Genomic DNA, 25,921 nt, shown 5'->3' on the forward strand with positions numbered 1-25,921 from the left:
TAGACATTTTTCACACTTGGAAGGGCCATCAGTCTGCACTAGGTTTTCCAGGGTTACTAACACTGGTGAAAATGAACTGGTCTTAGTGGGGGGGGGGGTGACTTTTGCTGAGTGCCCCTAGTGTAAGCAAGGCCTAACATGAAGCAGAGAAAAGAATGCTTCAGAACAGAAACATAAAAGCGAACAACGTAGTTCCTACGGGCAACTGCATGTAGCTGTCAAACCTGCCAGAAAGTGCCCTGCTGTAAGGAATCTAGTAGCAACAACTAATTTGTTGGACTACCATCAGGCATGCTCTCAAGCTACATGCTTTTTTTTAAAATTTGAAAGGTTAGAAGGGAATATGTCTTCTATATTTTGTATCTTCACAGTTTACCTCAAGTATTATGTCTCCTGTTACTAGTCCATCAGGTCCTTTTGCTGGGCTGTCCTCTTCTATATCAGACACAAATATTCCATGCAGGTTTCCACCACATATCTGGATTCCAAGCTCCACTTGGGATTTTTTAATGACAACATTTCTTGGTTCAGGGGTCCTCTTGTTTGTGTCCACAGGGACCCTTTTGATAGCAATTTGAAAAAAGTGTATTAGCTGCTCTCATTTACAATTCAAGTGCAACAAGAAGAAAAGCAGTCTATTTCCCTCCTTATTACATCTCTAGAGCATAAGCATCCCATTTTTAACTTCAACTTCATGCTTCCTATATGGTTCTTAATTAAACTAATCTTGTTGCTCCATTTGTATTTGAAGTGCTTCTCAAATAGGTCTGCAAGAAACAAGGAAATTGTTTTATTTCAAGCCATGTGCTCCTGTCTATTGAAACATGTCAGTGCACTTCAAGAAGCACGTTTCATTTCATGTCTTGTCCTCCGCCAATTTTGGAAAACAGAAAGTGACATGGTCAGACTACTTACCTCATGGAATTCCGGGGACTAGTTGTCGGTGTGGTTTGTTTGGATGGAGGTGTCATTGTTCCTTCATCCTGTTCACTCACAGTATCAATTATGGAATGATTGTCGGGGGTTGCAGCTCCACTGCCTTGAGGAGTGGAATGATTGCTCACTGGTTCTAAACGAGAACTAAACAGAGAGCGAGAGAGGGTGTAAAATACACTGATAAATGTTAACAGTCCAACAAATACCAAACTAACTTCAGATATCAAGGAACATTCATAATTCAGATACTGGTTTTCCCTGGAATCTCAATCTGGGCTAAAATCAAGTTGAAATCAGATGAGAAATCTCAAAATAGTGCAACAGTATAAGCCTTCTAAATTTCTTTCTAGGCAACTTTGCACTACCGTTATAGCTAATGTCTTTGGGTTCTGTTTTGCAAGACTTCTCTGTGCAGATCTCCCAGTTAGGTCCTTGGTTTCTGTAGGGAACTATACGCCTCACTAGTATATTTTTGCTTTTTATTGCTATTTCTGAATAAATGCCGTATATACTTGTTCATTAGCCCGTTTGTTTATAAGCCGGCCCCCCAAGATAGATAGATAAAAACTGTATGACCCTTTCATAAGCTGACCCTATATTTCAGGGGTTGGCAAACTTTGGCTCCCGGCTTGTCAGGGTAAGCTGCTGGCAGGTTGGGATGTTTTATTTACCTGCAGTGTCTGCAGGCATGGAGTTACCTAGCTAGCATTTATACTGAGGTTTGTCTACACTTACCAGGGAATCGATGTGTGGCAATCGATGCATTGGTGGTCGGTCAATTTAGCGGGTCTAGTGAAGAGTGTAGTGTGGACCCCACAGTAAGTAGATCTAAGCTACATCGATTTGAGTTACGCTATTCATGTAACACAAATTGCACGGCTTAGATCGACTTTTCCCTGTAGCGTAGACAAGGCCTGAGCTTATCACAGTATGAGCCTACTACAAGCAGAGGACATCAGTAACAACTAAAGCTGACCAAGGAATGTGGCTGCTTAAATATTGATGGTGTCATTAACTTGTTTTTTTCCCTCTTAAGAGCACTACAGTTCACCTTTGTGAATGTCCAGGTAGTCTCTCCGGAGCATAGATTTTTTTGCTTGAACCAGCCTGTTTCTAAAGATCCAAGTGGATTCTTACAGAAACAGTCCCTTATTTTTTGATATGTAGTCAGGTATATTTTAGATAAAAGTCCCCTCTTGAAAGGCCAGTAGGCTCTTCTTTCACCCCCCCCCCCCAACTCTGAGAAAATTCCTAAAAAAGCCTATATATAATTGCACAGACTTTGCAAAAACAAAAAAAAAACCAAAACCAACTTCAGTACTCTTTTGACAAAGTGTCACTGCTACTAGCGCTCCTAAAGCAAACCAATGTGTGATTACTGTGGTAGAAAAGAACACATTTTTTGTTTTTAGTTTCATGTTTCTGAAAAGTAACTTTTTCCTTGTTTAGTCTTAAACAAAATAAAACAAATGCCTTGGTTTTAAAATGGATGCTATTCACCTTGTTTTGTTTTTTCTAAGCACTCATATTTTTTAATCAAAACATCTTTAATAGTGTCAGTTTAGAATGTTTTTAATATCTTGATAAATGACACAGACCAGACAATAGCATTTTCAAGGTCTAGCTACTTTTACCTCGATCGTGAGTGATTGCCAAGTTGATACATATGTGGGTTGTACTGAGCCAGAATAGTTATGGTGTCACATTGCTGTCCAATGATCAGTCGAGCCTGCTGCTCTGTAGCATTTCTCAGATTTATTCCATTAAACTAGAATGAATAAATAAAACATCAGACATCCAATTTTCAAAGGAAAACCAGCAAAATCATTATAAGACTTGCAGCATCCTGATTTGTGGATGCTGTTTTTTGAAACACGAGTCTCTCAATCTGTGGGATTGCTGCGAGACGGTTGTCTGAAGAAGGGGAAGAAAGAACAGCTATAGAATTACTGATTTTTCTTTTATTATTTAATTACTCCTTTGGAGGAATCAATACAACTTTAAAATTTGACAGCTTGATGACAATCCTGAAATGCTTTTCTTTTTGGATGACAGATAGCATTCTACTGAAGTACTGCAAAGATTGCGAAATAGCACCTAAAGTTGTTTTTTGTTTGAATATTTGCTAGTTCACATTACACCATGATAAATCGGGTTGCCAACCCACCAGAATTGGCCTGGAGTCTCCAGGAATTAAAGATTAATATTTAATTAAGATTATGTCATGTGATGACATCTCCAGGAATATATCCAACCAAAATTGGCAACCCTAATGAGAAATGATTTTAAGTACAGATGGGTTCAAGACACAAACTTTGGATCCAGCTACAAATTTCAAACACCAGGTTTATGGTTGTTTGGCTCCATGGTTTTGCTTCAGGTACTCTATCTTCCACTAACACTGCAGCAGAAGACTTGTCCGTTCTACACAGCCACCTTCAAAGCAGCATTATCCTTTATACAAAACACACTTAGTAAAGTAAAAACTGATGAATAATGTGTGATGAAACTTCATATAGAATTAAAAAATTGTAATTATGATCTGGAATATCCCTGTTATTGTATCATTTATATTTTGAGAGACAGATTCTCATTCACAAGATATTTCATATTATTTTTATATTCACACAACTGCATTAGTTTACTAAGTAGTAGAAATGTTAAGCAAACAAAATTACCTCCAGTAACTGATCACCATATTCAAGGCCAGCTTGATGGGCAATGCTCCCACCAGTTACTTTAGACACAAATATCCCACCATTTTCTCCGCTCACAATGGAAATCCCTAGTGGCTCAGAACCCTTTTGCACTTTAACATGGCGTGGTTCTTCCATGTACGGCCTTTAAGAGGAAATTATCAAAAATTGATTTGGACAAAATGGCACTTGAAGCATAATATTGAAAAGCGACATGCACTATGTATCTGAAGTGGAATATTAAGACTGGTTTAAAAAGCTACTAAAAATACTGTAAACGGCCTATGCATTCCTTAAACACCATGCAATGTATAGTGGTGGAACTAAATGTATATCAGACACACAATTCTAGATACATGACTGCGCAAAAAAAGTTATGGAAAACGTGAATTATAAATACTAAGATGGTGAAATAGGTAGGAAATAAACCTGCACATTCATATTATATAAAAGTAAACCACTATATATAATATGCAATTTACAAACCATATTCCAGAAAGGTGCCTTACAGTTTATAAATGCTAGAAATCTTAATATCCAGTAAAAATAAACATTGTAAATAATAAGGTGGTGAACCAAGAGAAGCCAATACACAATATCAGTTTTATACTTGTACACAGGGAAACGCAAATTAGTAATGAAAATTAAGCAGTTGCAAACTCAAGCTTGAAGACAGCAGTTTGCATGGTAGCATTACAATTACCATGCAAATTCTCCTTGAGGGAAATTATCCAAACATGTAAAATAGCACAAGGTGCGCAATGCTGCTTGAGAAGGACAACCTTATATCAGGCCAACCTCAAACTCCTTAGTGATGAGAACCTAGGCCTAGGAGCCAGAGGGATTCTCAGAAAAGACCTATTACGGAACAGATATCTGAAAGATGCAGAAGATTTGAGAAGAAAAGAAGACTTAGACACACAATAGTAACAGACACTAATACGTATAATGAGAGAATAGTCTATACACATTATTTTAGAAGGAAAGCCTGGTGAAGTTTTCTCCCCATCATTTCCTCCATTTACAGTACTGTTATCTGATTTATATGTCTGTTTCTTGTTGAATAGCAGTGTTATAAAATGTTAGGTAAGGTAAGGTAAGGTAAGTCTGTGAGTTTCCTAGCAGAAGGTGCAATTTCTACTCCTTGCTCCAAAAGGCAGAACAAATCACAACTGCCTGGGACCTATAATTTTTAATGTGGTGCCCAATTCTAACCCCTTCAAAATGGCAGATCAAGACACACTCTCCTGTACCACTGGGGGCTTTCAAGGTACATGCAAATAGAAACATTAACCTTCTAGAGCAGCGGTTCTCAACCTGCGGCCTGCTTACAGCCCAATCAGCAGTGTGTGGATGCGGCCCCCATAACACAGAGAGCTGCATTTGTGGTCCACAGTGGTAAATAGGTTGAGAACCACTGTGCTAGAGGGTGGTTATAAAATGGTGCTGCCAGCTCCCTGGGTAAAATTTCCAAAAGCACCCAAGTGACTGACAGATACCTTTGGAAAGGGGGAGGTGGGAGAACAAGGTGGACCTCTTTCCCCTTTATTACTGTAAAAACAACATTTATGGTTGTATTCTCTCTTTCAACATGTATTACTACAAGCACACTTAATCTACTTTAAACCAAAAACTAAATGTTCTTTTATATGCTGTTATAGTAATTGAGATGTGCTAAGTGCCAGAAACCTGAAAATTGTTCAAAGACAGCATTTAAATGTCCACTTCTTTAGGACACTTAATCCATTCTGTAGACAGATGCAGCTTATCTCATATCACATTCTTAGGAATAGGATGCAATCACATATAATACGGCAATGCAAAATTTAGTAAATTGGATTCTCCCCCTAAAGCTCCAGTCATATCTTTGGCACCTTTGTTTACTACCCCTTAACCTGTTCTCTAACCTGTTACTGCATGTCTATTTGAATTTCTCCATTGTGTGGGGGAAGGAGTGTTGCTGAAAACATATGGTTTTGCCCAAATTCCATGTTTTAAAATATATTTGGAGTGCATTTTCTTGGAAATCAAATCTAAACACCTCTATTCCTGCATACTATTTTCAAACAGATAGAACTAGCATTATCTTGGGATTCTACTAAAAGCAGATGGAAATTAATTAGTAATGCACAGCTAGCAGAGCATCTATAATAATAATGGAAAAATTATAATGTTTAAAAGGTATCTAACTTGATTAGTAATGTTATTAATCAAATGTAACACTTATTTCTGCTGTAACGTTCACTTTATGAGGTTAAAAGAATGTTTTAAACTGATCCCTTCTTTTTGGTCTGCTTTTAGAAGTTAAATTGTTTTTCGTTAACATCATCGTAAATAATGTTGATATTTTTGATTCGTATTATCTCACCTTGAAAAAGTTACAGCGAGTTAAAATTTTTGGGAGATTGGGGGGATGACTAAGTCTTCTAAAGCACATAAAACTTTTAGAAAAGTCCCATTTATTCAGGACATCAGCTGTCCTCAGTAGGGATGCTTTCATGAACTGGGATCATACTGTGAAAAGTAAAAACTGCACCTTCTTACTCAGCAGATCCTTACCCTATGTGTCTGCTTTTTCCACACAAGCCCAGCAAAGTCAAAATGGCTAAAAGCGAGCAGGATTTTACTTTTGCTTGTACATCAACAGAATTCTTTAAATTCCAAGCACTTGTACCTGTGTAGCCCCATTAACAGGAATATGAGATCACACAGGTGTCACTGAACACATCATTTGTGCTGCCAAACCACTCTCTCCATTAGTTATGTGCAAGAAGGGGAAAAACCCAGCTTGATCTTCAGCCCTACAGGCTTACCATTGAATCTGACCATTAGCAGAAAGCATCTTTTTACTTGAAAACTGAATACAGTTGCGCTAATCAGCGTGAATTAATAAATAAAGCTCCACAATGTGCTTTTTACAGTCACTTTCAAAACAGCAATGTACAGTACAATATATACATAGTGGAATAAAAATAGCTGAAATATCTTCAGTTACCCCGTGATGAAACCTGATAAAATTTTGTGCAAGATTTAAGCATTATTTTAGTATTTTATATAGAATGCCCCTGTTATTGGATTATTTACATTTTGAGCGCCAGGTTGCTATTTATACAGTCAGGGGTCTTAAAGTGCATACAAATGTAATTTACTCCCACATCAAGGTTTCTTTATTCTGCCAAAAATGGTGTAAAGAGGACTCAGTATAAATAAAAATCTGGCCCTTAGAGTCAACGGTTTTTTGTTTGATATTTTGAGTTGATGTAAACTCTGACAAATGCAGAGGTAGCAACTTTTACAATAAAAGTAAAACCGGAAGTCCAAATTTAATTAACACAAGCTGAATGTGCATTATAAGATACAGGGATGTGACATCAAAGAAAACCTATATAATATTAAAAACCCAACATCACACTTAGGCTCCAAACCTGCAAACACTCAGCAGCACTTAATCTTACTACTGTGAATAATCCCATTAAAATCACTGGAACTACTCATGGTAGTAAAGTTAAGTGTGTACAAACATGTTTGCAGGATCAGGGCCAGCGTCCTGAATTTTAACCTTGTTGAAGAGATCTGCTTGGATTGAATCCTGCCAAATCACAGCAAATACAAATGAGAGTTAGGCCTGGTGGCCAGTCACATTAAAAAGTTTACTATTAACCACAAACTTCTTTTAGGGTCTTCATTTTGTTTCTGGAAGCTGTACCGCTACCCTAAAACTTCTGAAGGAAGAGTATGTTACACAAGCTTTTCACAACACATACATAATAATAATAAAAAAAAGTAACAGTACTTAAAGTACACCTCAACACGTATAATATACTCCTGATTTTTGCACAGCCAATTGTTTACATTTCTTCACTCTATCAAACAAGATGATCTCAGGTATATTTGTATGAAAGATGACAACTATCACCTTACCTATCTTTTCTACGCTCTCCAGTTGATACTGGGCTAACAGAAATCCTAGGTAACGTAGAAAGGGAGTTCTGTGACTGGCTGCTGGCAAAAGATGATGTTTCCAGGTTCAGTGGTGACTGTGGAGGGGTTATCAGGCTAGGACTGCTACATTCAGAATGTGACAGTGAACCTGTAATAATACAAGAAAGGGATTCACTTTTTGTATGTAGTGCTTATTGTAAACGTCTTGCAATGGAGGAATCTGAAGAGACATTAAAAGACATACACACCCACAATACAAATGTGATACATAGTTTACATAAACATGAGAAGATATTTACACATGCAATATCCTTTCAAATGTGAGTTGATTTTCCTGCTCTAGAACTTGAGAGCACTGGCTTGAAACTATAACAGTGAGAACCTGTCACAGGCAAGCTCCTTCAACTGAATATATAAATGCACTTGAGTAATGGAAAGTCCTGACATCATAATGAAATAAAGAAAATCGAGGTAAAAATGAAATAAAGATCTGAATGTTAGGGATAGTCTCAAAGGATCTTTATCCACTCTCCTGGGTTCTGGCTACAGAATGCCTTATGAAACGTTTCAAAACAACAACAGAGCGTAAGCAGCACAAGTCCATGCACATAACCTACAGGTCAAATAGTGAAAAAAATTATTTGTGAACATCTACAGTTTTAAATAAAATTTGCTTTGACTATTTTTTCTCCCCAGGAATATTTGACTGAACAAGCTGACCAGCAGAAAAGTTCAAATCAATCGTTTGCTGCACCATGGAATGTTGCAGAAAGTAAATTTGAAGTTAGTAATCACAAAAGAAACTTGTTTATAAGACTTATGTTCCTTCAGTCAGGGTACAGTAACATAACACATGACCTATATATGTCCAATTAAAGCATCTTTAATATTTAATTATAGATACAAAATACTCAAAGCAATAATGGCAGTCAAGAACTTTCAAGCAATTTACAGGCTGAGTTCTACTTGTGTAAAATATTCTCTGAAGAATTAAAATCTGTTCTGCTGTACAGTTCATTAACAGAAAAAAAGGGCTAAATGAAAAGAATAAATTGTTTCCTGAAAATAATTTGAACAGTTCTATATATTTCTAATAATTCAATAAATTTGTAAAATGTTTAAGTCCTCTGATGAAGAATGCTTTATGTAAGCAAAATATTAATATGTAAAATCCTTTAAATTGTAAATTCATGTCTCGTTTAGAAAGACTTCAATTTGCCAAAGAATACAGTGTTTTAGAGCGAACAAAATTATGCATACACCTTTTATGGAGTCATTTCACCGCTATTATAAAATTAGGAAATGACTTCATATGGGACTAGAACTCTTACAGAGTGCTGTGTTGACACACACTATTTTATCAGGAGACTTGTGATAATTGATGTTTTCCAAGAAGCTCCAGCTCCTGGAATCAAGTGCTTTCATTTGGAAAAGTTAAAAGGAACTTTCTACTCCTTGTAGTTATGAGAAAATCCTTGAAAAAATAATTTTAAAATCCGATAATTTTTAAAACTCTCTTTTGGGGACCTGTCTCATGAATTTTGGGTTGGCAACAAATAAAAAGTTAAGAATAGAAGACTTTACCCCTGTCAGAGCCCAGGATGGATCTCGGATACCTTGGGGTTAAAGGGATCTTAATTCTTTCCGTCCTGTACTGCAAGTTGCTGGAAGAACCTATTTTATAACAAGAAAATGTCACAATTTATGACATATGTAAATGCGAACGGATAAAACATATTTAGGTTCTCATTCTTCAAAGACAAGCTAAATGGTCTCTATGTAGGGGCAAGAGTCCAGTTCTCCTATCAGAATCAAGGCATTACCAAAAAAAAAAAAAAAAAAAAAAAAAAAACCCTTTATAATACCATTTTCATGGCTGGCAAACTTCCTAGTTCAAACAGCTAGTACAGCTATGGCATTGCTTAAAATGCACCATTACTGGGTACTACAAAATGACTGACCTATCTAATACTTATTTGGGCACCAAAGAACTCTTTAAAATATTTTTTGGCCAATTTACATGACTGAGATGTAAGACAGGTCCTGATCATCTGTGGTCATTGAACTTCCACTGGCACATTTTGAAAGAATTCAGGTGTATTCCAATTACCTACACTAGTTTCAATGGATAAGAGATTTCACTTCCTGTCCTAAACGGACATGTAGTTTTTTGTTGTACTGCTAAACAGCTGCCATGTTCTGCCAGAGAAGTAGTTGTATTTCAGTGATGGATCATGAGATTCTTGTTTATACAGTTTAAAATATTTCAGAATTAAAAGGTCTATGTAATGTTAAAGACTATTGCCATGAAGTATGCATATATTTTATTTTTGCTGGAATAGATACAGACACAAATGTAAATATCAGAACTGTCTAAGGTGGACATAAAACAATTTAATACACTCTGTTGTCTTTCCACAATGTAATACTTTGTTAGGTAAGCCCTACACAAGTATTTGATCAGTGGTAATATCTATGCCTTCCTTCTGGAGCTACCTCCTTTCTCTCTTCCCATCTCACCTCCGAATCTCAAAATTATATTTGTGAAATCCTTCTAGCTGCTGACAACAGTCACCACACAATTGCCTTCCATACAGCAACAGCTGAAAGAAGTGTCTTGCACCACTGTGACATACTGAGGAGAGGCAGACAGGTTGTAAAAGGAGTTTCACTGAAATCTTCTCAGTGAGGAGAATGGAAGCTTAAATTGTAAGAGCTAGAAACTTGAAACAAGGAAAAACAATGGACCCTTAAGGTTCTGACAGCTATGACGGACGCTTTGAGTGGGGTGGAATTTTCTCTGCTTTGTCTTAGATGTAAACAGAGTACTTTGCATGAACAAATTTGAAATGCTAATTACCAAGTCTTGCACTGGATGGTAATGAATTTGAACCATGTGATGCTCTCGTCCGTGAGTTTTCAGAATAATCACTGGAGTGTTTGTGACTTAGGTCCAAACTCAGGCGACCTTGGTGCTGAGCACTGCATCAAAAACAAAGTAGGTTATAGTGTCTTCAAAAAACACACCCTTCAAAACGAACATTACCCCAGCCAACCAGAGGAACAGGAAGAAACCCAACCCCGCCGAGCAGTGAAAGACTACCTGAAAAGTGTATCTACAGCCGTACATTGTAGCTCAGTGCCATTGCTACTTTGCTTTAATTCTCTCATACTTATTTGGACAGCAATTTAATCCATTAACTTCACTGCAATACATCCTTAAAATCGCTGAGTCATAGACAGCTATATTCTACAAAGTATTCCATAAGAAGCATATTGAAGCACAATAAAGATACTTTATTATTCAGTCCCAGAGAAAACATTTTGTTTTGAGAAGACATTTGTACAAGCCAGTCCCAGACAATACATACCTAGGACTTCCTGACATAACACTGAATAAATGTTTGCCAATGTGAGTATCAGCTACCTAGCATATTACTGTACACCACATAGACTGCAATCTCCAAAAATTGTTCTTGAGACTGAGTTATGTATATTATGAGAAACATATCTCCTCTTCATGAAATATGCTAATAGATTATTACTGAGTTGAAAGTCAGAGTTCAGTGTTCATATATCAGATTCTTATACAGACAGTGCACTGACTCTCAGTTCAACAGAAGTAATTTCTGTGGGCTTTAATTCAGCTCCCTATGCTTTCTACAGAATATGTACTTCATGATAAATTCACTCTTCTTCTAGTAAGCTTAAGGGTACAATTTTAAATATTTGCAAAATATATACTAATATAACCTAACCATGAATAAGGTGTTGGTTTAATAATTAAAGTAGAGAAACAGGAATTGGGTTTGATCTCTGACTTTGCCAACGAGAGCAGAGTTGGGCCCAAAAAATCCACAATAACGGTTAATAACTTTGCTCAATTATAATTTGTTGTCTTCAAACATAGGTAGGGTTCAAATTTACAAAGCCATTTAACTATGGAAATTCCAAATGGATCAAAGAGTTGAGCCAGTGGGAGACAACAAAACATCAGTAAACGTTTCTGATCAGGGTAAGTTTTTAATTACCTTTAACTTGAAGAGCCAGCTGAATTTTCTACAGTCTTTGCAGTCACTTCCTCCTTTACTTTCAAAGTAAATCATTTTCAGGCAAAAATGTTCAAGCCAAAGTTGCAGGGCTCTCTCAGGGAAGCCCATAGTAACATTACATAGGAAGAAGTCACTGCCTTTACATAATGTTTGTAAAGTGCTTTGAGATTTTCAGATAAAAGGTGCAACAGAACTATTATTTTACATTATGCTGCACTAGTATAGTGTTCTCCTCTGTGGGGACCAAAGTGCACAGCAGGAAGCAGCTTTCTCTGATTGATTTTATTTATAAATAAATTAAAGATCTAAGGTTGTGAAGTTCTGAATATATACCTGGGATGCAGGTGCTGATGGCAGATTTGGCTGGCAACAGATGGGCAATTGTTGGTGTGAACTCTGTGGCTCCAAGCAGTATAAACTGGATTTCTCAGGACAGCAGTTACTGCAGGACATGGTGCTAAACTTCTTGGTACAGTACCTATTTTAAAGTGGACAAAAATATATGGTATGAGTTTTTCCTAGTTAAATTCACAAAAATATTCTAGGCATACTCAAGATGCTGGGATAAAGTCATTTGCCTGTAACATTTATGCAAATCCGTAGTAAAGTGGGAAGCTGAATACCTAGCTCCAAGGCTCAAACCATTATTCAGACTGTTTTATTGAACAAAATCTACTTGCCCACTAAAAAGATGTCCTCTCCCTTCTCAAAGTCATGATAGTGTCAAACATGTAACTGAAATAATTCTATACTTTTAGCTGAATAATAATTAGCTAGAGGTCCAATTTTAGTGTGGCACACAAAAAATTGATCGCAGCTACAATTGTTCTTTTTCCTCTTCGGTGGGCTTGTGCACTTCCAACTTCTATAGTGTCCTATGACCTTAGACGATAACAATTCACAACTCTGTGAAACTGATATTTATATGTGAATCTCAATATTTAGGATTTTTATTGAAAGTAAACTCATACTTTACTATCAGACAAAATGTTGTTCAACAGAAGTTTTGGTATCGTATTTCACAGTTGCAGAAACATTTTGCAAGACAAAGAATGAATATTTACCGTCAGATATACTTTGATGAGCTTTGTTATAAAATTAAGGGCACTATTATATAAAAATAAGGAAAGGGCTTTTTTAGTGAAAATACTTTCCAATAAAGTCACAGTTATTAATTAATAATAGTTTTATCATTACATTTTATAATACTTTGCATGAGAGATGCAATAGGGATAAAGAACTCTGTTTTACTAATATTGATTAAATAATATCCTCATTTACAGGTGGGTAACTTGAGGCACAGAGATTGAATGAGTTTTCTGCTATCAGCCAGTAATTCAGTGACCATCAGGATGATAACCAAAGAGGCACTAACAAGAACTGTAAACAATATTCAAATTAAACTTCACACCTATTTGAGCTGGACCTTGGCTTTGAGAATTGCTGAATGGACATACCTCAGACCCTGGCTCACTAAACTCAGGCAAATACATATTGATACATTTTTTTCTCAGAGATCCTCTATGCCAGTTCAAATGCAAACCATACTAAACCAGTATTTTGAAAGACACTGGGGAGATATTTCTAACTACCAATGGCCAGCGAGATGCTCCTGCTGGTCACCACATCAGCCAGTACCTCTACATCAATTCTACAGTGTGGTTTTTGTTATTGTTGTTTGTTAAAAAGGTAGGCAATGAAACTCAAATAGCTGCTTTCTAACATTTCCTGCAAGAAAACGCTCATTTTTGCCATTGATTTCACACAGTCATCTCACACTGCTTTTTTCGTAATTAAAGTAAACCTCTCGGATGAGCAGTTTCCATCTGATTGGAGAAGGCAGACAGTATTTATATTAAAATTGCACCCAGAGGCCCCCATGGGCTAGGCAAATAAGAGCCTTGAAGACCTTACAGTATAATTTGTCAGAACAAAGGGTGGGAGGTGAAAGGGGCACAGAAAGTGACTTGCTCAAAGCTATACAGCAAGTTAGTGGCAGTGACAGGATTAGAATCCAGTTCTATTAAATGCCCACTCCAGCGCCGTATCCATGAGACTACGCTGCCTCTCCACTTAGCATGAAGACCTTTTCCGAGATCCTTGTGAAGCATGAATAACCTTTCTGAGTCTCTAAATTCATGAGTTCTCTTAAAATAAACCCCCAGGTCTCTGGTTAGGTCTGAACAGTGCAACTTGAATCTTTTGTGATATTTGGTGTATAGCACCCACCACAATGAAGTGCAGCTTAACGGAATGGCAAGACAGACAGGAATGCCCAAGAGATTGTCTGTGACTCCATGGTAAGACTGTTATAGTGCTTTAGGAGTTCACATTTGTTACTGGACTGGTGAAATCTAATTAAAGAACATACCACTAATTTAGACACCAAAGTGTCTAACCTGCTTTTTAGGCCCTCACTGATTGAGCTAACCTCGTTATCCCTAACGTGATTCTTGCTCGCATATTTATACCTGCCTCTGGAAATTTCCACTGCATGCATCCGACGAAGTGGGTATTCACCCACGAAAGTTTATGCTCCAATATGTCTGTTAGTCTATAAGGTGCCACAGGACTCTTTGCCGCTTTAACCTGCTTTTCGACAGTCTGCCCTGAGGTTGGCACTCATGGTCATGAACCACTCCAGACAGCGTGACAATCATAATGGTCACTTTTGGCCTTCACATCTACAAACAGAATTCTGCTTTGAGCACAAAACAAGTACGTCTAGCTTGTTGTCAGAACATTAAAAATGAGGAAAAATTATCACCATGACATTACCGACATTACCATCCAGGTCATCATCACTAACCTGCCGACATGGCTCCAGTGTACAAGGAGGAAGACACAAAACCATCGCTGTGCCTAGTGGAACGTTTTGGTGAATATGGGGCCCACTCCTGGAGCTCCGGAGAGAGATGCTCTTCACTGGCTGGAGTGTATTTCTGTACCTGTAAGCAAAGTGCAGAATTCAATCTGCAACTAATCCAGAAAGCTTTGTATAAACTAATACAAAAATAACTTGCTGGTTGATTATTATGCTTTGATCCCACCACTTCGCTGATATCACCCCCCTCCTTCATTATTCTTCACTGTTCTTTCATGTTGTCTTCATCTTCAAGCTCCTCTCTGCCTACATCTCAGCTCTCATTCTCTCCCATAGGACTCTCCCAATCCATTACCTATGGCCCTCCAGTCCCTCTTGTGGACTCTCTGTCCTCCTCATGCCTTCTTCCCCCTTTACGGCCCTGATTCAGCAAGGTATTTTGGCATGTGTGTAACTCCGAGCATGTCAACAGGCCCAGTGACTTCAAGGGGCTTGCTCAGACGCTTAAAAGTTATGCACCTGGCAAATTACCTTGCTTAATCGAGGCCTACATTGGAACTCACTCCCTCTTCAGGCGTGCAAAACATCTGCCCCCCTATTCAAATTCTTTCTTAAAATCCGTTGGTCCCACACGGTTTCAACAATAAACCCCTCCAAAAACAGATGTTTAAAAACAAATTCTACACTTGTTTCTTTTCCCCAGCCATCAGAGCACATGGCTGCCTAAAGCAAGACTGGCTGCTGGGCCTGAAGGTGTAGCGCTCAGTCTCAGCTTTCCGGTGCAGATGGAGCAACTTCTTTCCTGGCTGCTTTAACAGGCCAGCTGAAAGAGCCGGTTTGGGCTGTAGATACACATTTCTACATTGTCTGCTTTAACAAAGAGTGAACAGGCGTGGGTGAGTGAGGAAATCGGATGTGCACTGAGATTTCATTAGCCAAGAATGCCAGTAACTTTAGACAGCTGCAAGCCCTCACAATACTATTTTCAAGATAAAAAACAGTACAGCATAAAAGCCACCACATTAAAAACATAAGATACAGAATATGAATCACTAAAGGCTACTCATATTTCTTCATGTGACAGGAAAGTTGTGTTACATAGTGAGAGAGATGTAACCACACACACAGGCACACATTCCTACTGCCATGCCCTCCTTGCTGCATCAGCAGCAGACATGATTGTTACCCAACCATGAGAAAAGCCATTTGTTCATCTCTCTCTCTCTCTTTTTTTTTTTCTTCTCTGTCTTATTAAATTCTCTGTTACACTCAATCACCTTGATACCTGGGCACATTCCACAATAAAAAGCATGACAAATAAATATACCCATAAACTGTGCCACATTGCACACCCTGTATATTTTTTACACAAATTTAACATTAATAGATTCACATTTACATGTAGGGCAAGACTCTGTCTTTCAACCAGAGTAAGGGGTAGTTCATAGCCTGCACCAGCCTCAACCTAAGAGTAGCTCCAGAAGACATTGTTCTTGGTGGCACTCCTTTGCTCACAATGCCTCCCTTGCTCCTTGGCGTTTACCAGCTGATGGGTTCCAAGGCTCTGCCCACTTGTGGGGAGGTAGCAGGCACACAGCATCTGCACAGCTACCTAGTTCAATTTCCAATCTAGCCATCAGAACAGAAAAACATCCTCTACAATACCGCTATTATTAGCATTACTATGAAAACCAGAACATTTTCATTTCTTATGTTAAGTGTATAAATTTGTAACTTCAATGTAATTTTTTGTATTTTAAATATCTTCATTTTCCACCACTAACCCTCCTCAAACAGCCCAATTTTAGCTTAAGTACAGCCCCTGCAATTATTTTAGCTATGACAGTGCATAAAAGGCACTGGTGTGAATGCCATTCTTTTTAAAAGACACTACACAAACCCTATTTTAAACCCTGCTCTGAACCTCACAGCTCAATTTACAAAACATTCCAGAGAGAAATGTGTGCACTCTTGCATCTCCAAGCCTGAAACTCTCTGACATGGGCATTACTCATTCAACATGTTCTTTAAGGTTGCAAATGAGTAAGTTGCAAAATTATGCGGTGTTTTCATTATCTGAAAAATATTTGTTGGGGGTGCAGAAACTATAGATCTATATCTATATTGTAACTCCAAGACCCATTGGAAAGTATTAATGACCAACCCTGACATATCCTGATAAGGTTCACCTGTTCCTATCTTAATTGGTAACAAAGATATTGGCTTTCTATCCAGAAAATGCCCATGTCACAAATGAGAGCCCTTCAAATTTCTTGTATTAGCATAAAGATGACAGGCAACATTTGTCTAGACGTTAAGGACAATATAAATGTGCTGCGCTTATGGTGACTGATGACTACCGTTCAAAGAATAAGCATACGAGTAACAGTGCACATGGATCAACTTGACATTCTATTCAAAGCAAATTCTTTGCACTCAAATGTGGAATGGTTTGCTTATATTTTGTTGGGTATGTGCCAAAAGGCAGCAGGAGCCTATATATTAGTCTCTTACACTGCAATTCTGTTTTGAAAATGGCACATTCTTATAGGCCACATATGCTTCCTGTGCTTATTCAGTAATGATCTGCTGACTTCAGTTACAACAGTAAGCTGTTATTACTTTTTTAATGCTGTCAGCACTGCAGAGTTAGCTGGATTCTATTCTGGTTCAGATAGAATGTTTAATTAAAGGCCCAATACCGAACTCCCACTGAAGTCAAAGTAGGAGCAGAAGGAAGCAAAACTGGCAGAAATTGCTAAATTTTCATTGAGAAAAATTTTAATGAAAGTTTTCCCACCAGCTCTCATACCGATCACCTTGCAGAATCAGGCCCCAAATCCTGTTCTCACTTATACCTTCTACTCCATTGCCTGCTCTCAGTTACATCTTTGCAAACCCACTGAAGACAGTGGGGCTGTTCATATGTAACGGAGGGAAAATGTGACCCACTGATATGTAGGCCTTGGGAACACTAACTCTGCAGCCATTTTTACTTTATCTCCCAGTTAACATTCTATCGACCTTAATCAACCACCTGCAATCCTTCTTTTGTCTACTTTGGTAACAAATTTCCCAGTATCTCCATGGAGGGATTTTTCATTCATGCCTTCTGCCACAGCAAAACCAAGTGTTTTCAGGTCCATATCCTCCTAATAAATACTGTCAACATTTACAGAGTACAACTGCACTTTAACCACTATCAACTTCAGACCATGTTTACGAAGGTATTTAGGCACCTAAAGATGTAGATAGGCACCTAGTGAGATTTACAAAACACCAACGTAATTCAAGAGCCCAACTCACATTGACTTTCAATTGCTTTTGTGAATCCCACTAGTCGCTTATCTGCATCTTTGGTCACCTAAATACCTTTATAAACTTGACCTTCATCATAATTCAATTTTTCAGTCAACATACACTAGAAAACCTAGAATTATTACTGAGAACATCTGGCACTAAAGAGCGTAAACACCACGCAACGTTCATCAAGCGAGACACTGTTATCCCTCTTCGTAACCATCAGTGCCTTTTTGATACTGTAACTCTGAGAATTACTTTTGTAATTCAAGACACAAAAGAATTTTAATGAAGGTGTCAGGGGCCGATATTTTCATTACTATCAATTTTGGGCACCCAATCTGAGACACCCTGAAGGGCCCTGATTTTCAGAATGTGCTGAGTATCCATCCTCTGAAAATCATGCCCCTCTGAAGTTAGTCAAGTTGGGCACCCAAACTTGAGTCACTTCTGAAAATAATGGCCAGCATCCCTGCTTTGGTGCTTCCGTATGTTTAATTTCTACCTGAAGTGAAGGATTAGGAATGGGCACAGGGGTCAGTTTATGTCTCAAAGCAGGTGCTGATTTTGGTCTTGGTCTTTTTATCTCTGGCTCTTCAACTCTTTGAAAGCCAATGTCATCTTCACAAGATTTTCTTGAAGATAGATGAGTGCAGTCGATCCCCTCCTCCCTGTAATAATGCCCAGCGTTCCTGCTGCGCCCCTTGTGAGTATCTGAGTCCTGCTTAAGTGCTAAGGACACTGGGGGCTGGGCAGTAGCTGGGCTGGTAGGCGGGGATCCAGTCATTACAGTAGAGTCTGATGCAGAACTCGTCTGCTGTTTATGTTTAAATTTAATAGAGTCACTTCTCTTGGGAGGGGTTGGAGGAGTTGAAGCCACTTCAGCTTTTGAGGGCTGAGGTGAATGCGCTGACAACTGATTAGGGGAGAGATAGTCCATTTTGGGAGGAGTCTGTGGTCTTTTGAAAGTGTCAGGGTCGAAGATGGACTTCCTTTGTTTTGGCTTTTTGTACACAGAGAACTTCTCAGTTTCTGCTGTTGAAATATTGACCATCACTTTAGGCCACGTACCACCACTATGCTTAGCTCCATGACCTTTGTCTAGCGTGGTCTCAACCATGATGCAGTCGGCTACCGTGGGCTCAAACGGCAGCCTCCTGCGGTCCAAGTCAAGCAGTCCATAGCCTCGTTCCCCATATGTGTCTGGACTGAAGGAGCTAAGACTGTGTTCTGAATTACTGTGGTAGCTGTGCACAGCATTCCTGCGAGAGTCTGCCCGTAAAGCACGGCTGGAAAGGGGCTTGTGATCACAGAACGAACCACTCCCCTGGTCGCTCTGGTCCTTCTTGCCATCCAGGATGTCTGGACTGAAAATGTCTGTCTGTGTTGAACTGTTGTGTTTCAAGTTTCTTTTATTCTGAACTTGTATCTCTGATGTATGAACCCTGCAGTTCGATATTTTCTCTGAATCCTTCAGGTTTTCAAATATGTTCTGACCACTCCATGATGAGCTCTGAGGAAAAACCTAGGAGGAGAAAAATATTTAATCAACTCAAGACTGTGGCAAACTTGGGTTTTGCACATGACAGCCTCACCTCCCTCTCCTCCCCCCCAAGCTCCCAATTTACACAGAGACTGTAACATGAAGATGAACATAAAGGAATAAGCCCATATTCTGGGGAAAACGACGGACAGCATGTGGGTGGGTGGGGAGACCATGGGGCAGTTTAACAAAATTTCACAGATTGCTGGTACAGAAAATCAGATTGAATGACGATCGATAAAACAAACCTTCTCATTCTTTTAAAAATACTTTCACAGAGGCAGCATGGTGTAGTGGATAAGTCCAGAGATCTGGATTCTGGTTCTGATTCTACCACCATGCTGAATGACACCAGGCAAGTCACCTTTATTGTCTCTGTTTTCCCCTCCCACCTTTTGTCTGTCCTGTCTATTTAGCCTGTCAGCTCTCTGGGGCAGGGACTCTTACAGTGTGTATGTGGCACACCTAGCATAATCGGCCCCTAACCTCATTTGGGGTTTCTAGGAACAACCACAGTATGAAATATAAATGTTTCTCTACTGACAGCCCTTCAGAATGAAGGCTTCTGTTTATTCATTATCAGGGGCAGAGTCTGCTTTCCCACCAGTGACCCTCAGTCCTGACCCAGAGGGGACCCTTTCTGGGGGCAAGAGGACAGTTCAGTTTCCATGTGCATGCAAACTTCCTGCAGCTGATGCTAATGCGGGGGCTATATTACCAGTTCGGTTGATAGGTTTATTTTTTTTTATGTGAACAGCAATCTGCTGGGAACTGAACTGAGAGCAACCACTGAATTTCACAGGGACCAACCACTACTACCTAGGGCAAAGCCATTTCATTTAGCTGAGTTTCCACATTACAGTATTCATTTTATGAATGTGCTCTTCTGCCCTTTACAATTACAAAAATATGTATCAACTGAAAAAAAACTCGCAGCTTTTTCTTCACTTCCTCCTTTCCTGTCCCCACACTCACCTTCATCAATGAGAGGGTAAGGGAATCCCTACAGTTTCGTAGCAAAGCTTCACATTCAGTCAGTGATTTATTATCTAGTGCAATGCCATTAATCTGCATAAAAACAAGGGGAAATTAGCAAAACAAACCTAGCAGCATTCAATTGTCTTAGTTTACCTTCTATGAGACAGGCGAATGGTGGTTACACCAACAAAAAAAACAAAAAAACTGAAGCAGAAAGGAAAATGTCAGTATCCTGGTAAATTGGATTATTTTTTGCATATCAGGGGAATGTGTCTTTTTCAGACACGAGAGATTTGCTCTAACCAGAACTATAATTACAGACTTCCTAATTCACTAGAGCTGACATTTAATGTACGATTTCTCCACTGCATACACCTCTATTTATCTTTATATATTTGCATGAATCTACCCTCCCTGAGATCTGTTCCTCTGAATAAAATAGGTAACTATTTTTAAAGATATTATTCAGCAGATCACAGACCGCCAGCAGTTCCCAGAAGAGATAAGTAGCATCCTGGAGGAGACAAGAATCTAACCAGTTTCTTTAACTTGGTTCTGGAAGAGCAGGTATATCAGAGGGAGAGTCTTCTTAAGTTCAGAGGAAGTCTGAAGGTAAAGACAGGCCTTCATGGGATTTTGCAAATTGCAGGAGCACTTGTAGTTTAATCAACACATCCAGAAATGGAATGGAGACATAGGTCCACTTTTAAAGGAAGAATAGGCATAAGGTCATCCCAGATCATTTCTATTTCTAAACTCTAATGGAGGTCTAAAGAAGATTCCTTGAACTGCAGTCCTTGTATTAAGTCGTCTTACCTATCGTTTACTGTGAAAAGGGAAGGCAGTGAGATTGTCCACAATAGGTCTGAAGGATGAGTTACTGCAACCATACTTTCAAAACTTCACCAATGAAACTACTAAACGTGGACCGTATTTTCTATTACTCACCCAACCTACAAACACCAACATGTTTATTCATTAGATCATTAAATTTAAAACAGAGGAAAACGTGGTAAAATGAGTCAAATAAAAAGGTTTTAAAGAAAAGGAAATTTATTTTTTCATACTATTTGTTCTTTAGACTTACGGCAATTATTCTATCTCCCACAGCAAGGGACCCATCTTTGGCAGCAGGGCTACCGGGCACAACAGCAGCAGCAAATACTCCATTCTCTAAACTAATTCCACTATCTGAAATCCATAAAGATAAAACAAGTTCATTCCTGCAGTTCAAATAATTTAGCACGTATCTGACTTACCTGCATGAAAAAGAAGCACATGTAATAAAAATGCAGTTGGAAATAAATTAGCTTAACTTGTAATAACGTTTAAAAAAAACACACACAAATACAATGGGAAAAGGGTTACAGATAACCCAAAATTTAATATAGACTTACAAGCACTTTCTAGTGGAGAAAAAGATTGTAGGGATTTGCAAGCTTATTCAGCTGAACTCCTATAAACTTCCTTATAGAGGACAAACTAGAGGTGAGAAATGATACATTAGCAGTATTCATGCAAGAAATCTATCCTTAAGTCACTACTACTTGTTCAGTTAAAAAACAGCTAATGAGAACCCTTATCTAGGAAGTCATAACAATTCAAGCGAGTGGACTAATAGCTTGCCCTGAGCATTCAAATGTAAATAATTACCTTTATGCCCAGCAAGATTGATGTGCAGAGGTGTTATCACTTTCCCGCCTAAGGACTTCCTTCTTCGAACCACCATATTAATAACTCCTCCTCCATTAAGTACAGCTTTTATAACTTGCTTCTTATCCTTATTAGCGAGATCCACATCATTTATTTTCAGCAACCAATCATTCACTCTGGCAGTTAAAACAAAGGCAAGGAAGTCCATGTTATAACAATACTTTGCTGCACATTGCAAATATGCAATAATTAATTAAAAGGACCATAATACCACTAGCACAACCTTGATATGTCACCCTCAATTGTCTAACAGTCTCAAATTCTGAAAAAGGATGATGTTTCCCAGCATCTCTTACTGACATTGAGTAAGACCCAGGTCTTCCTGTTCCACCGCCATTGCTTACTCCACTAGCCCTCAGCATCTCCTAGTCAAGTTACTGATCCTTGGACACCTCGTATCTAAAAATGTGCTGAGTGGAACTGCTGCGCAGGTACATTAAGCATTATTAGCTCCATGTTAGAGCTGGCCTAACTAAACACAGATATTTCAAGCAATATTCATAAGAGGTAGGTACTCTTGTAAAGTGAGTAACTCATGGTTATTATCTCAATAGTCAGGGCTCTACCACAGATTTTGGCAAGCCACTTAAATTTGCCTTTCCTCTGTTACCGCAAATATTTCATTGTTCTTGAAAACTGTCTTGTGCATGAGCCAATCTCAAAATCTACCTATCTTTCAAGTATTCTGATGTAATTTTGTTGGGCAGACATAGCATTTCATTAGACACTTGCAAAAAATTTCAAATGGGAGCCCTTTAATATCAGAGAGTATTCCCTTAAGTTAAACAAAAACGTCACAGTACGTTCCAGCTTTTATTGAGACCTCAACTATAAAAATCTGAAAACATGAGTTACAAGGCAGGTGAAACCAGCCTTATAATAGGTCTGGTGCTGCAACTTTAACTATGGAGAGGCTTCTTTCCATAATAAACCCTACACACATCTGCAGAGCCTGGACAATAGCTCTGGTTCTACTGCTTCAAAACACAAGCCTCTACCACTTATGCAAAAGGAAGGTCTCTTCTAGCTTTGTGTTACAGACAACACAATTTTCCGTGAGCTTAACCAACCAAGAGAGAGCCAGATGCTTGCATAATCCATGATTCTACTTCCACTTAAGTAAGAGGCAAAAAACTTGAATTGACACTTTGGCATCAGGACTGGGTCACAAACTATCCATAATCTTTCCCCCCCTCCCCAACTATAGCTTACCCACAAATTCTCAAGAAGATCTAAGTATATGGAAAGTTTGAAGCGACAGAAACAGGTTAAGTGTTGGAGGCAGACAAAGCAGCAACAGACAAATGTCAACATTGCAAATTGGGATTTTTTTTTTAAATGACCTGTAAATCAAGAATAGCTAGATTTCCATAATGCTTTGCAGACACCTTATGGCAATTTTCAGATCAAACCAAATTTTCCAAGCCTAAGTTATTAGGGAGCTAAAACAGAACCCATTTAAAGTATGAAGAGGTGACCAACCATCCATAATATTTTGATTTTTTTTCCCTTTTATAACCAAAGCAAATTAAAATAAAAGTGTTTCCACATGGCATGCAAATGATTTACCAGTTAACACTGTACCTTAATCGACCATCTGCAATACTTCCTTTGTCTACTTTGGTGACAAAAATCCCACAGTCTCCAGGGAGGTATGGTTCATTCACACCTTCTGCCACATCAAAACCAAGTGCTTTCAAGTCCATGTCCTCCTAATAAACATTGTTAATGATACAAGTGATTCAACTGGAATTCAAACTAATTTGCATTTGTATGTACATAGAAATTGTAAACTGAGTGCTTTTACTATGCCCTTATTTTATATCTTTGATGCTTTAACAATATCTCAGATGTATAAATTAATATACACAGATTTCAGTTCCTCCCCCAGGTATTAAATGTATTAATACAACCTTGTTCATGGTCTTATTTACCATTAGTGTTAGGAATTAATCTCCTTGTTTTAAAAAATATTACATATATTTTTTGTTTATTTATTTAGATATTTACAAGCAAACACACACCCACACCCCCCATTTTTATATAAAGGTTATTTTTATATAACAGTTGTGTGGTTTACAACATAAGATGGCAAAGTTATCTATGGTTTGTACTCCACAAGAGGGATAGATTTCCTGGAACAATGGTCTATTTTGATAATGGTCTATCGTGCCTTAAATGTGTTAGCTTTTCATATCTGACTGGTATGATATTTGTTGTAGATACTGCACTTTATGGTATGTAACCACGATTAAAATTAATAAGGTTTAAAAATACATATTCAACAAACAGCATTATTTTTATAACCCATTGTACAAGGGATGTAATGATGAAACATGAAGCAATTCATTCATATAAAACACTAAAGTCTTCAATCTATCTTGGGCTTACTCTGTCTTTTTCAAACTCCACCACTTCTGTTTCCCATTCCAGAGAATCAGTGTCTATGGCTGAATCATGAGAACTGTGGGCTATCAACTGCCGAAACCTGGCTTCCTTTTCCAACTGGTTCTCCATCTTCTCTCTATGGAATGAAAGACATGTGTTTATAGGTGATTCAGCAGCTCTCTTGTAAAGAAATGAATGAATGAGATTATGTTCTTCACAGTTCCTTCTCTAATTTATCAATGCAATCTCTACTCAGTAAGTAGAAACCTGAACTCAGTTTTAAAAACTTCATTTCCTTCATATTGTAATTATCTTCTCTTACATTAACTGAAGGAAACTTACAAACAAGTTCCATACATGAACATATAGAAAATGCCTCTCAAGAAATATAGCAGTAGATTTCTCCCCCCAGATAAGCTGCTCCTAATACCAGGGGAGAAGTGGATGTGATTTCGTACTGAAGATAAGATCTCCTACACCACTCTGAAAAATGTGATGCATGTTTTCTCCTCTCATTTATAATTCAGTGAGAATCTGGATGTAATGAACAAAGCTTCTGTGAAAGCCTGACTGCAGTGAAAGAGTCGCTTCAGTGAATTTCAACAGACACATTTAGTATGTAGACATGCTCAGAACATATTACACTTCTGACTGAACAGTCTAATCAGAATGGAGATTTTCTATTTTCTTATTTCCTGGAGGGTAACGTGACGAACCAACCAGCTCCTTTTGCCCTTTGTCAATCTATAAATTCATCTACACATGAATCCTGTTGTGTACAATAGGTGTTTAAGATCCATTTTAATCTTAACGGAAATGATGGGTATATTGCAGGCAAAGGGTTATGATAAGGGGGGGCACATAGTAATAATTTTGAAATCTATCTCACCAGTAGATGTTCACTTGAAATTTTCTCTTTTTCTAACTGAATAGCTTTTTTAAAAGCATTAGAACTAATATAGTTTCTTAAACCTCAAACTGCAATAGAGCTTTTGATTACGGTTTAAGCTGAGTAAGTTACCGAAGTTAGCTGAACCAGAACGAGCCCTGTTTTGTGTTGGGGCAGTGCATCTACACTAAGGGGTTTGTGTACTAGTGTTATCTTAGTAACACGGATGCAGACTTCGCTTAAGTAGACAGGCCTGAAGAGTCTGTTAATTAAAGGTTTCTAGTATAAAAAGCATTCTATGCAATGAAATCATTTTATAACATACTTTAGTTCCTTCAGTTCACGCACAGCATCATTTTTTTGCTTTCTCATGTCATCGAGATTGCGAAGAGCCTCTGCCAAGTCACTCACAGCTCTGTCTCGCTCTCTCCTCAAGTTGTCACACAAAGTCCTTTGAAAATAACAGATGTTCACGTAAAACTTTAAAGCTGCAATTTACATTTACTAACTTAAAGAACCCTGAATCCTTATACCCAGTCTTGTCCTTTAACCACTACAAAATCCTTCCGTTAGAAATTCCACTTTTGTACTTCGTGTTTATCTAGAACAAAAGAGGTATTAGGTGTTTTAAAGACAGTAAGATGATGACTAGATCCTCTG

At 38.2% G+C, this 25,921-nt stretch overlaps 1 protein-coding gene across 6 annotated transcripts in view; it reads right to left on the reverse strand.

Moving 5' to 3' along the window:
- Positions 1-25,921, reverse strand: part of DLG5 (discs large MAGUK scaffold protein 5) — a 183,338-nt gene that overhangs the window by 19,693 nt on the left and 137,724 nt on the right. For 3 of the 6 annotated variants that reach the window (XR_013636069.1, XM_073353225.2, XM_073353222.2), the window contains 17 exons: positions 25,587-25,712; positions 24,376-24,508; positions 23,569-23,696; positions 21,925-22,100; positions 21,359-21,462; positions 20,269-20,361; positions 18,256-19,275; positions 14,436-14,574; positions 11,960-12,104; positions 10,435-10,556; positions 9,159-9,248; positions 7,554-7,722; positions 4,431-4,508; positions 3,615-3,777; positions 2,571-2,704; positions 916-1,080; positions 377-560 (listed from right to left, as the gene is read on the reverse strand). Coding sequence is in view for 5 of the 6 variants with exons in the window: in XM_073353225.2 (XP_073209326.1) it covers positions 377-560; positions 916-1,080; positions 2,571-2,704; positions 3,615-3,777; positions 4,431-4,508; positions 7,554-7,722; positions 9,159-9,248; positions 10,435-10,556; positions 11,960-12,104; positions 14,436-14,574; positions 18,256-19,275; positions 20,269-20,361; positions 21,359-21,462; positions 21,925-22,100; positions 23,569-23,696; positions 24,376-24,508; positions 25,587-25,712 (3,169 nt within the window). In the remaining variant the exon portion in view is untranslated. The remainder of the gene's footprint in view (positions 1-376; positions 561-915; positions 1,081-2,570; positions 2,705-3,614; positions 3,778-4,430; positions 4,509-7,553; positions 7,723-9,158; positions 9,249-10,434; positions 10,557-11,959; positions 12,105-14,435; positions 14,575-18,255; positions 19,276-20,268; positions 20,362-21,358; positions 21,463-21,924; positions 22,101-23,568; positions 23,697-24,375; positions 24,509-25,586; positions 25,713-25,921) is intronic. The other 3 variants (XM_073353227.2, XM_073353223.2, XM_073353224.2) reach the window with 2 other exon arrangements.

The sequence above is a fragment of the Lepidochelys kempii genome, chromosome 7, assembly GCF_965140285.1.
Source record: "Lepidochelys kempii isolate rLepKem1 chromosome 7, rLepKem1.hap1, whole genome shotgun sequence".
NCBI lineage: Eukaryota > Metazoa > Chordata > Testudines > Cheloniidae > Lepidochelys > Lepidochelys kempii.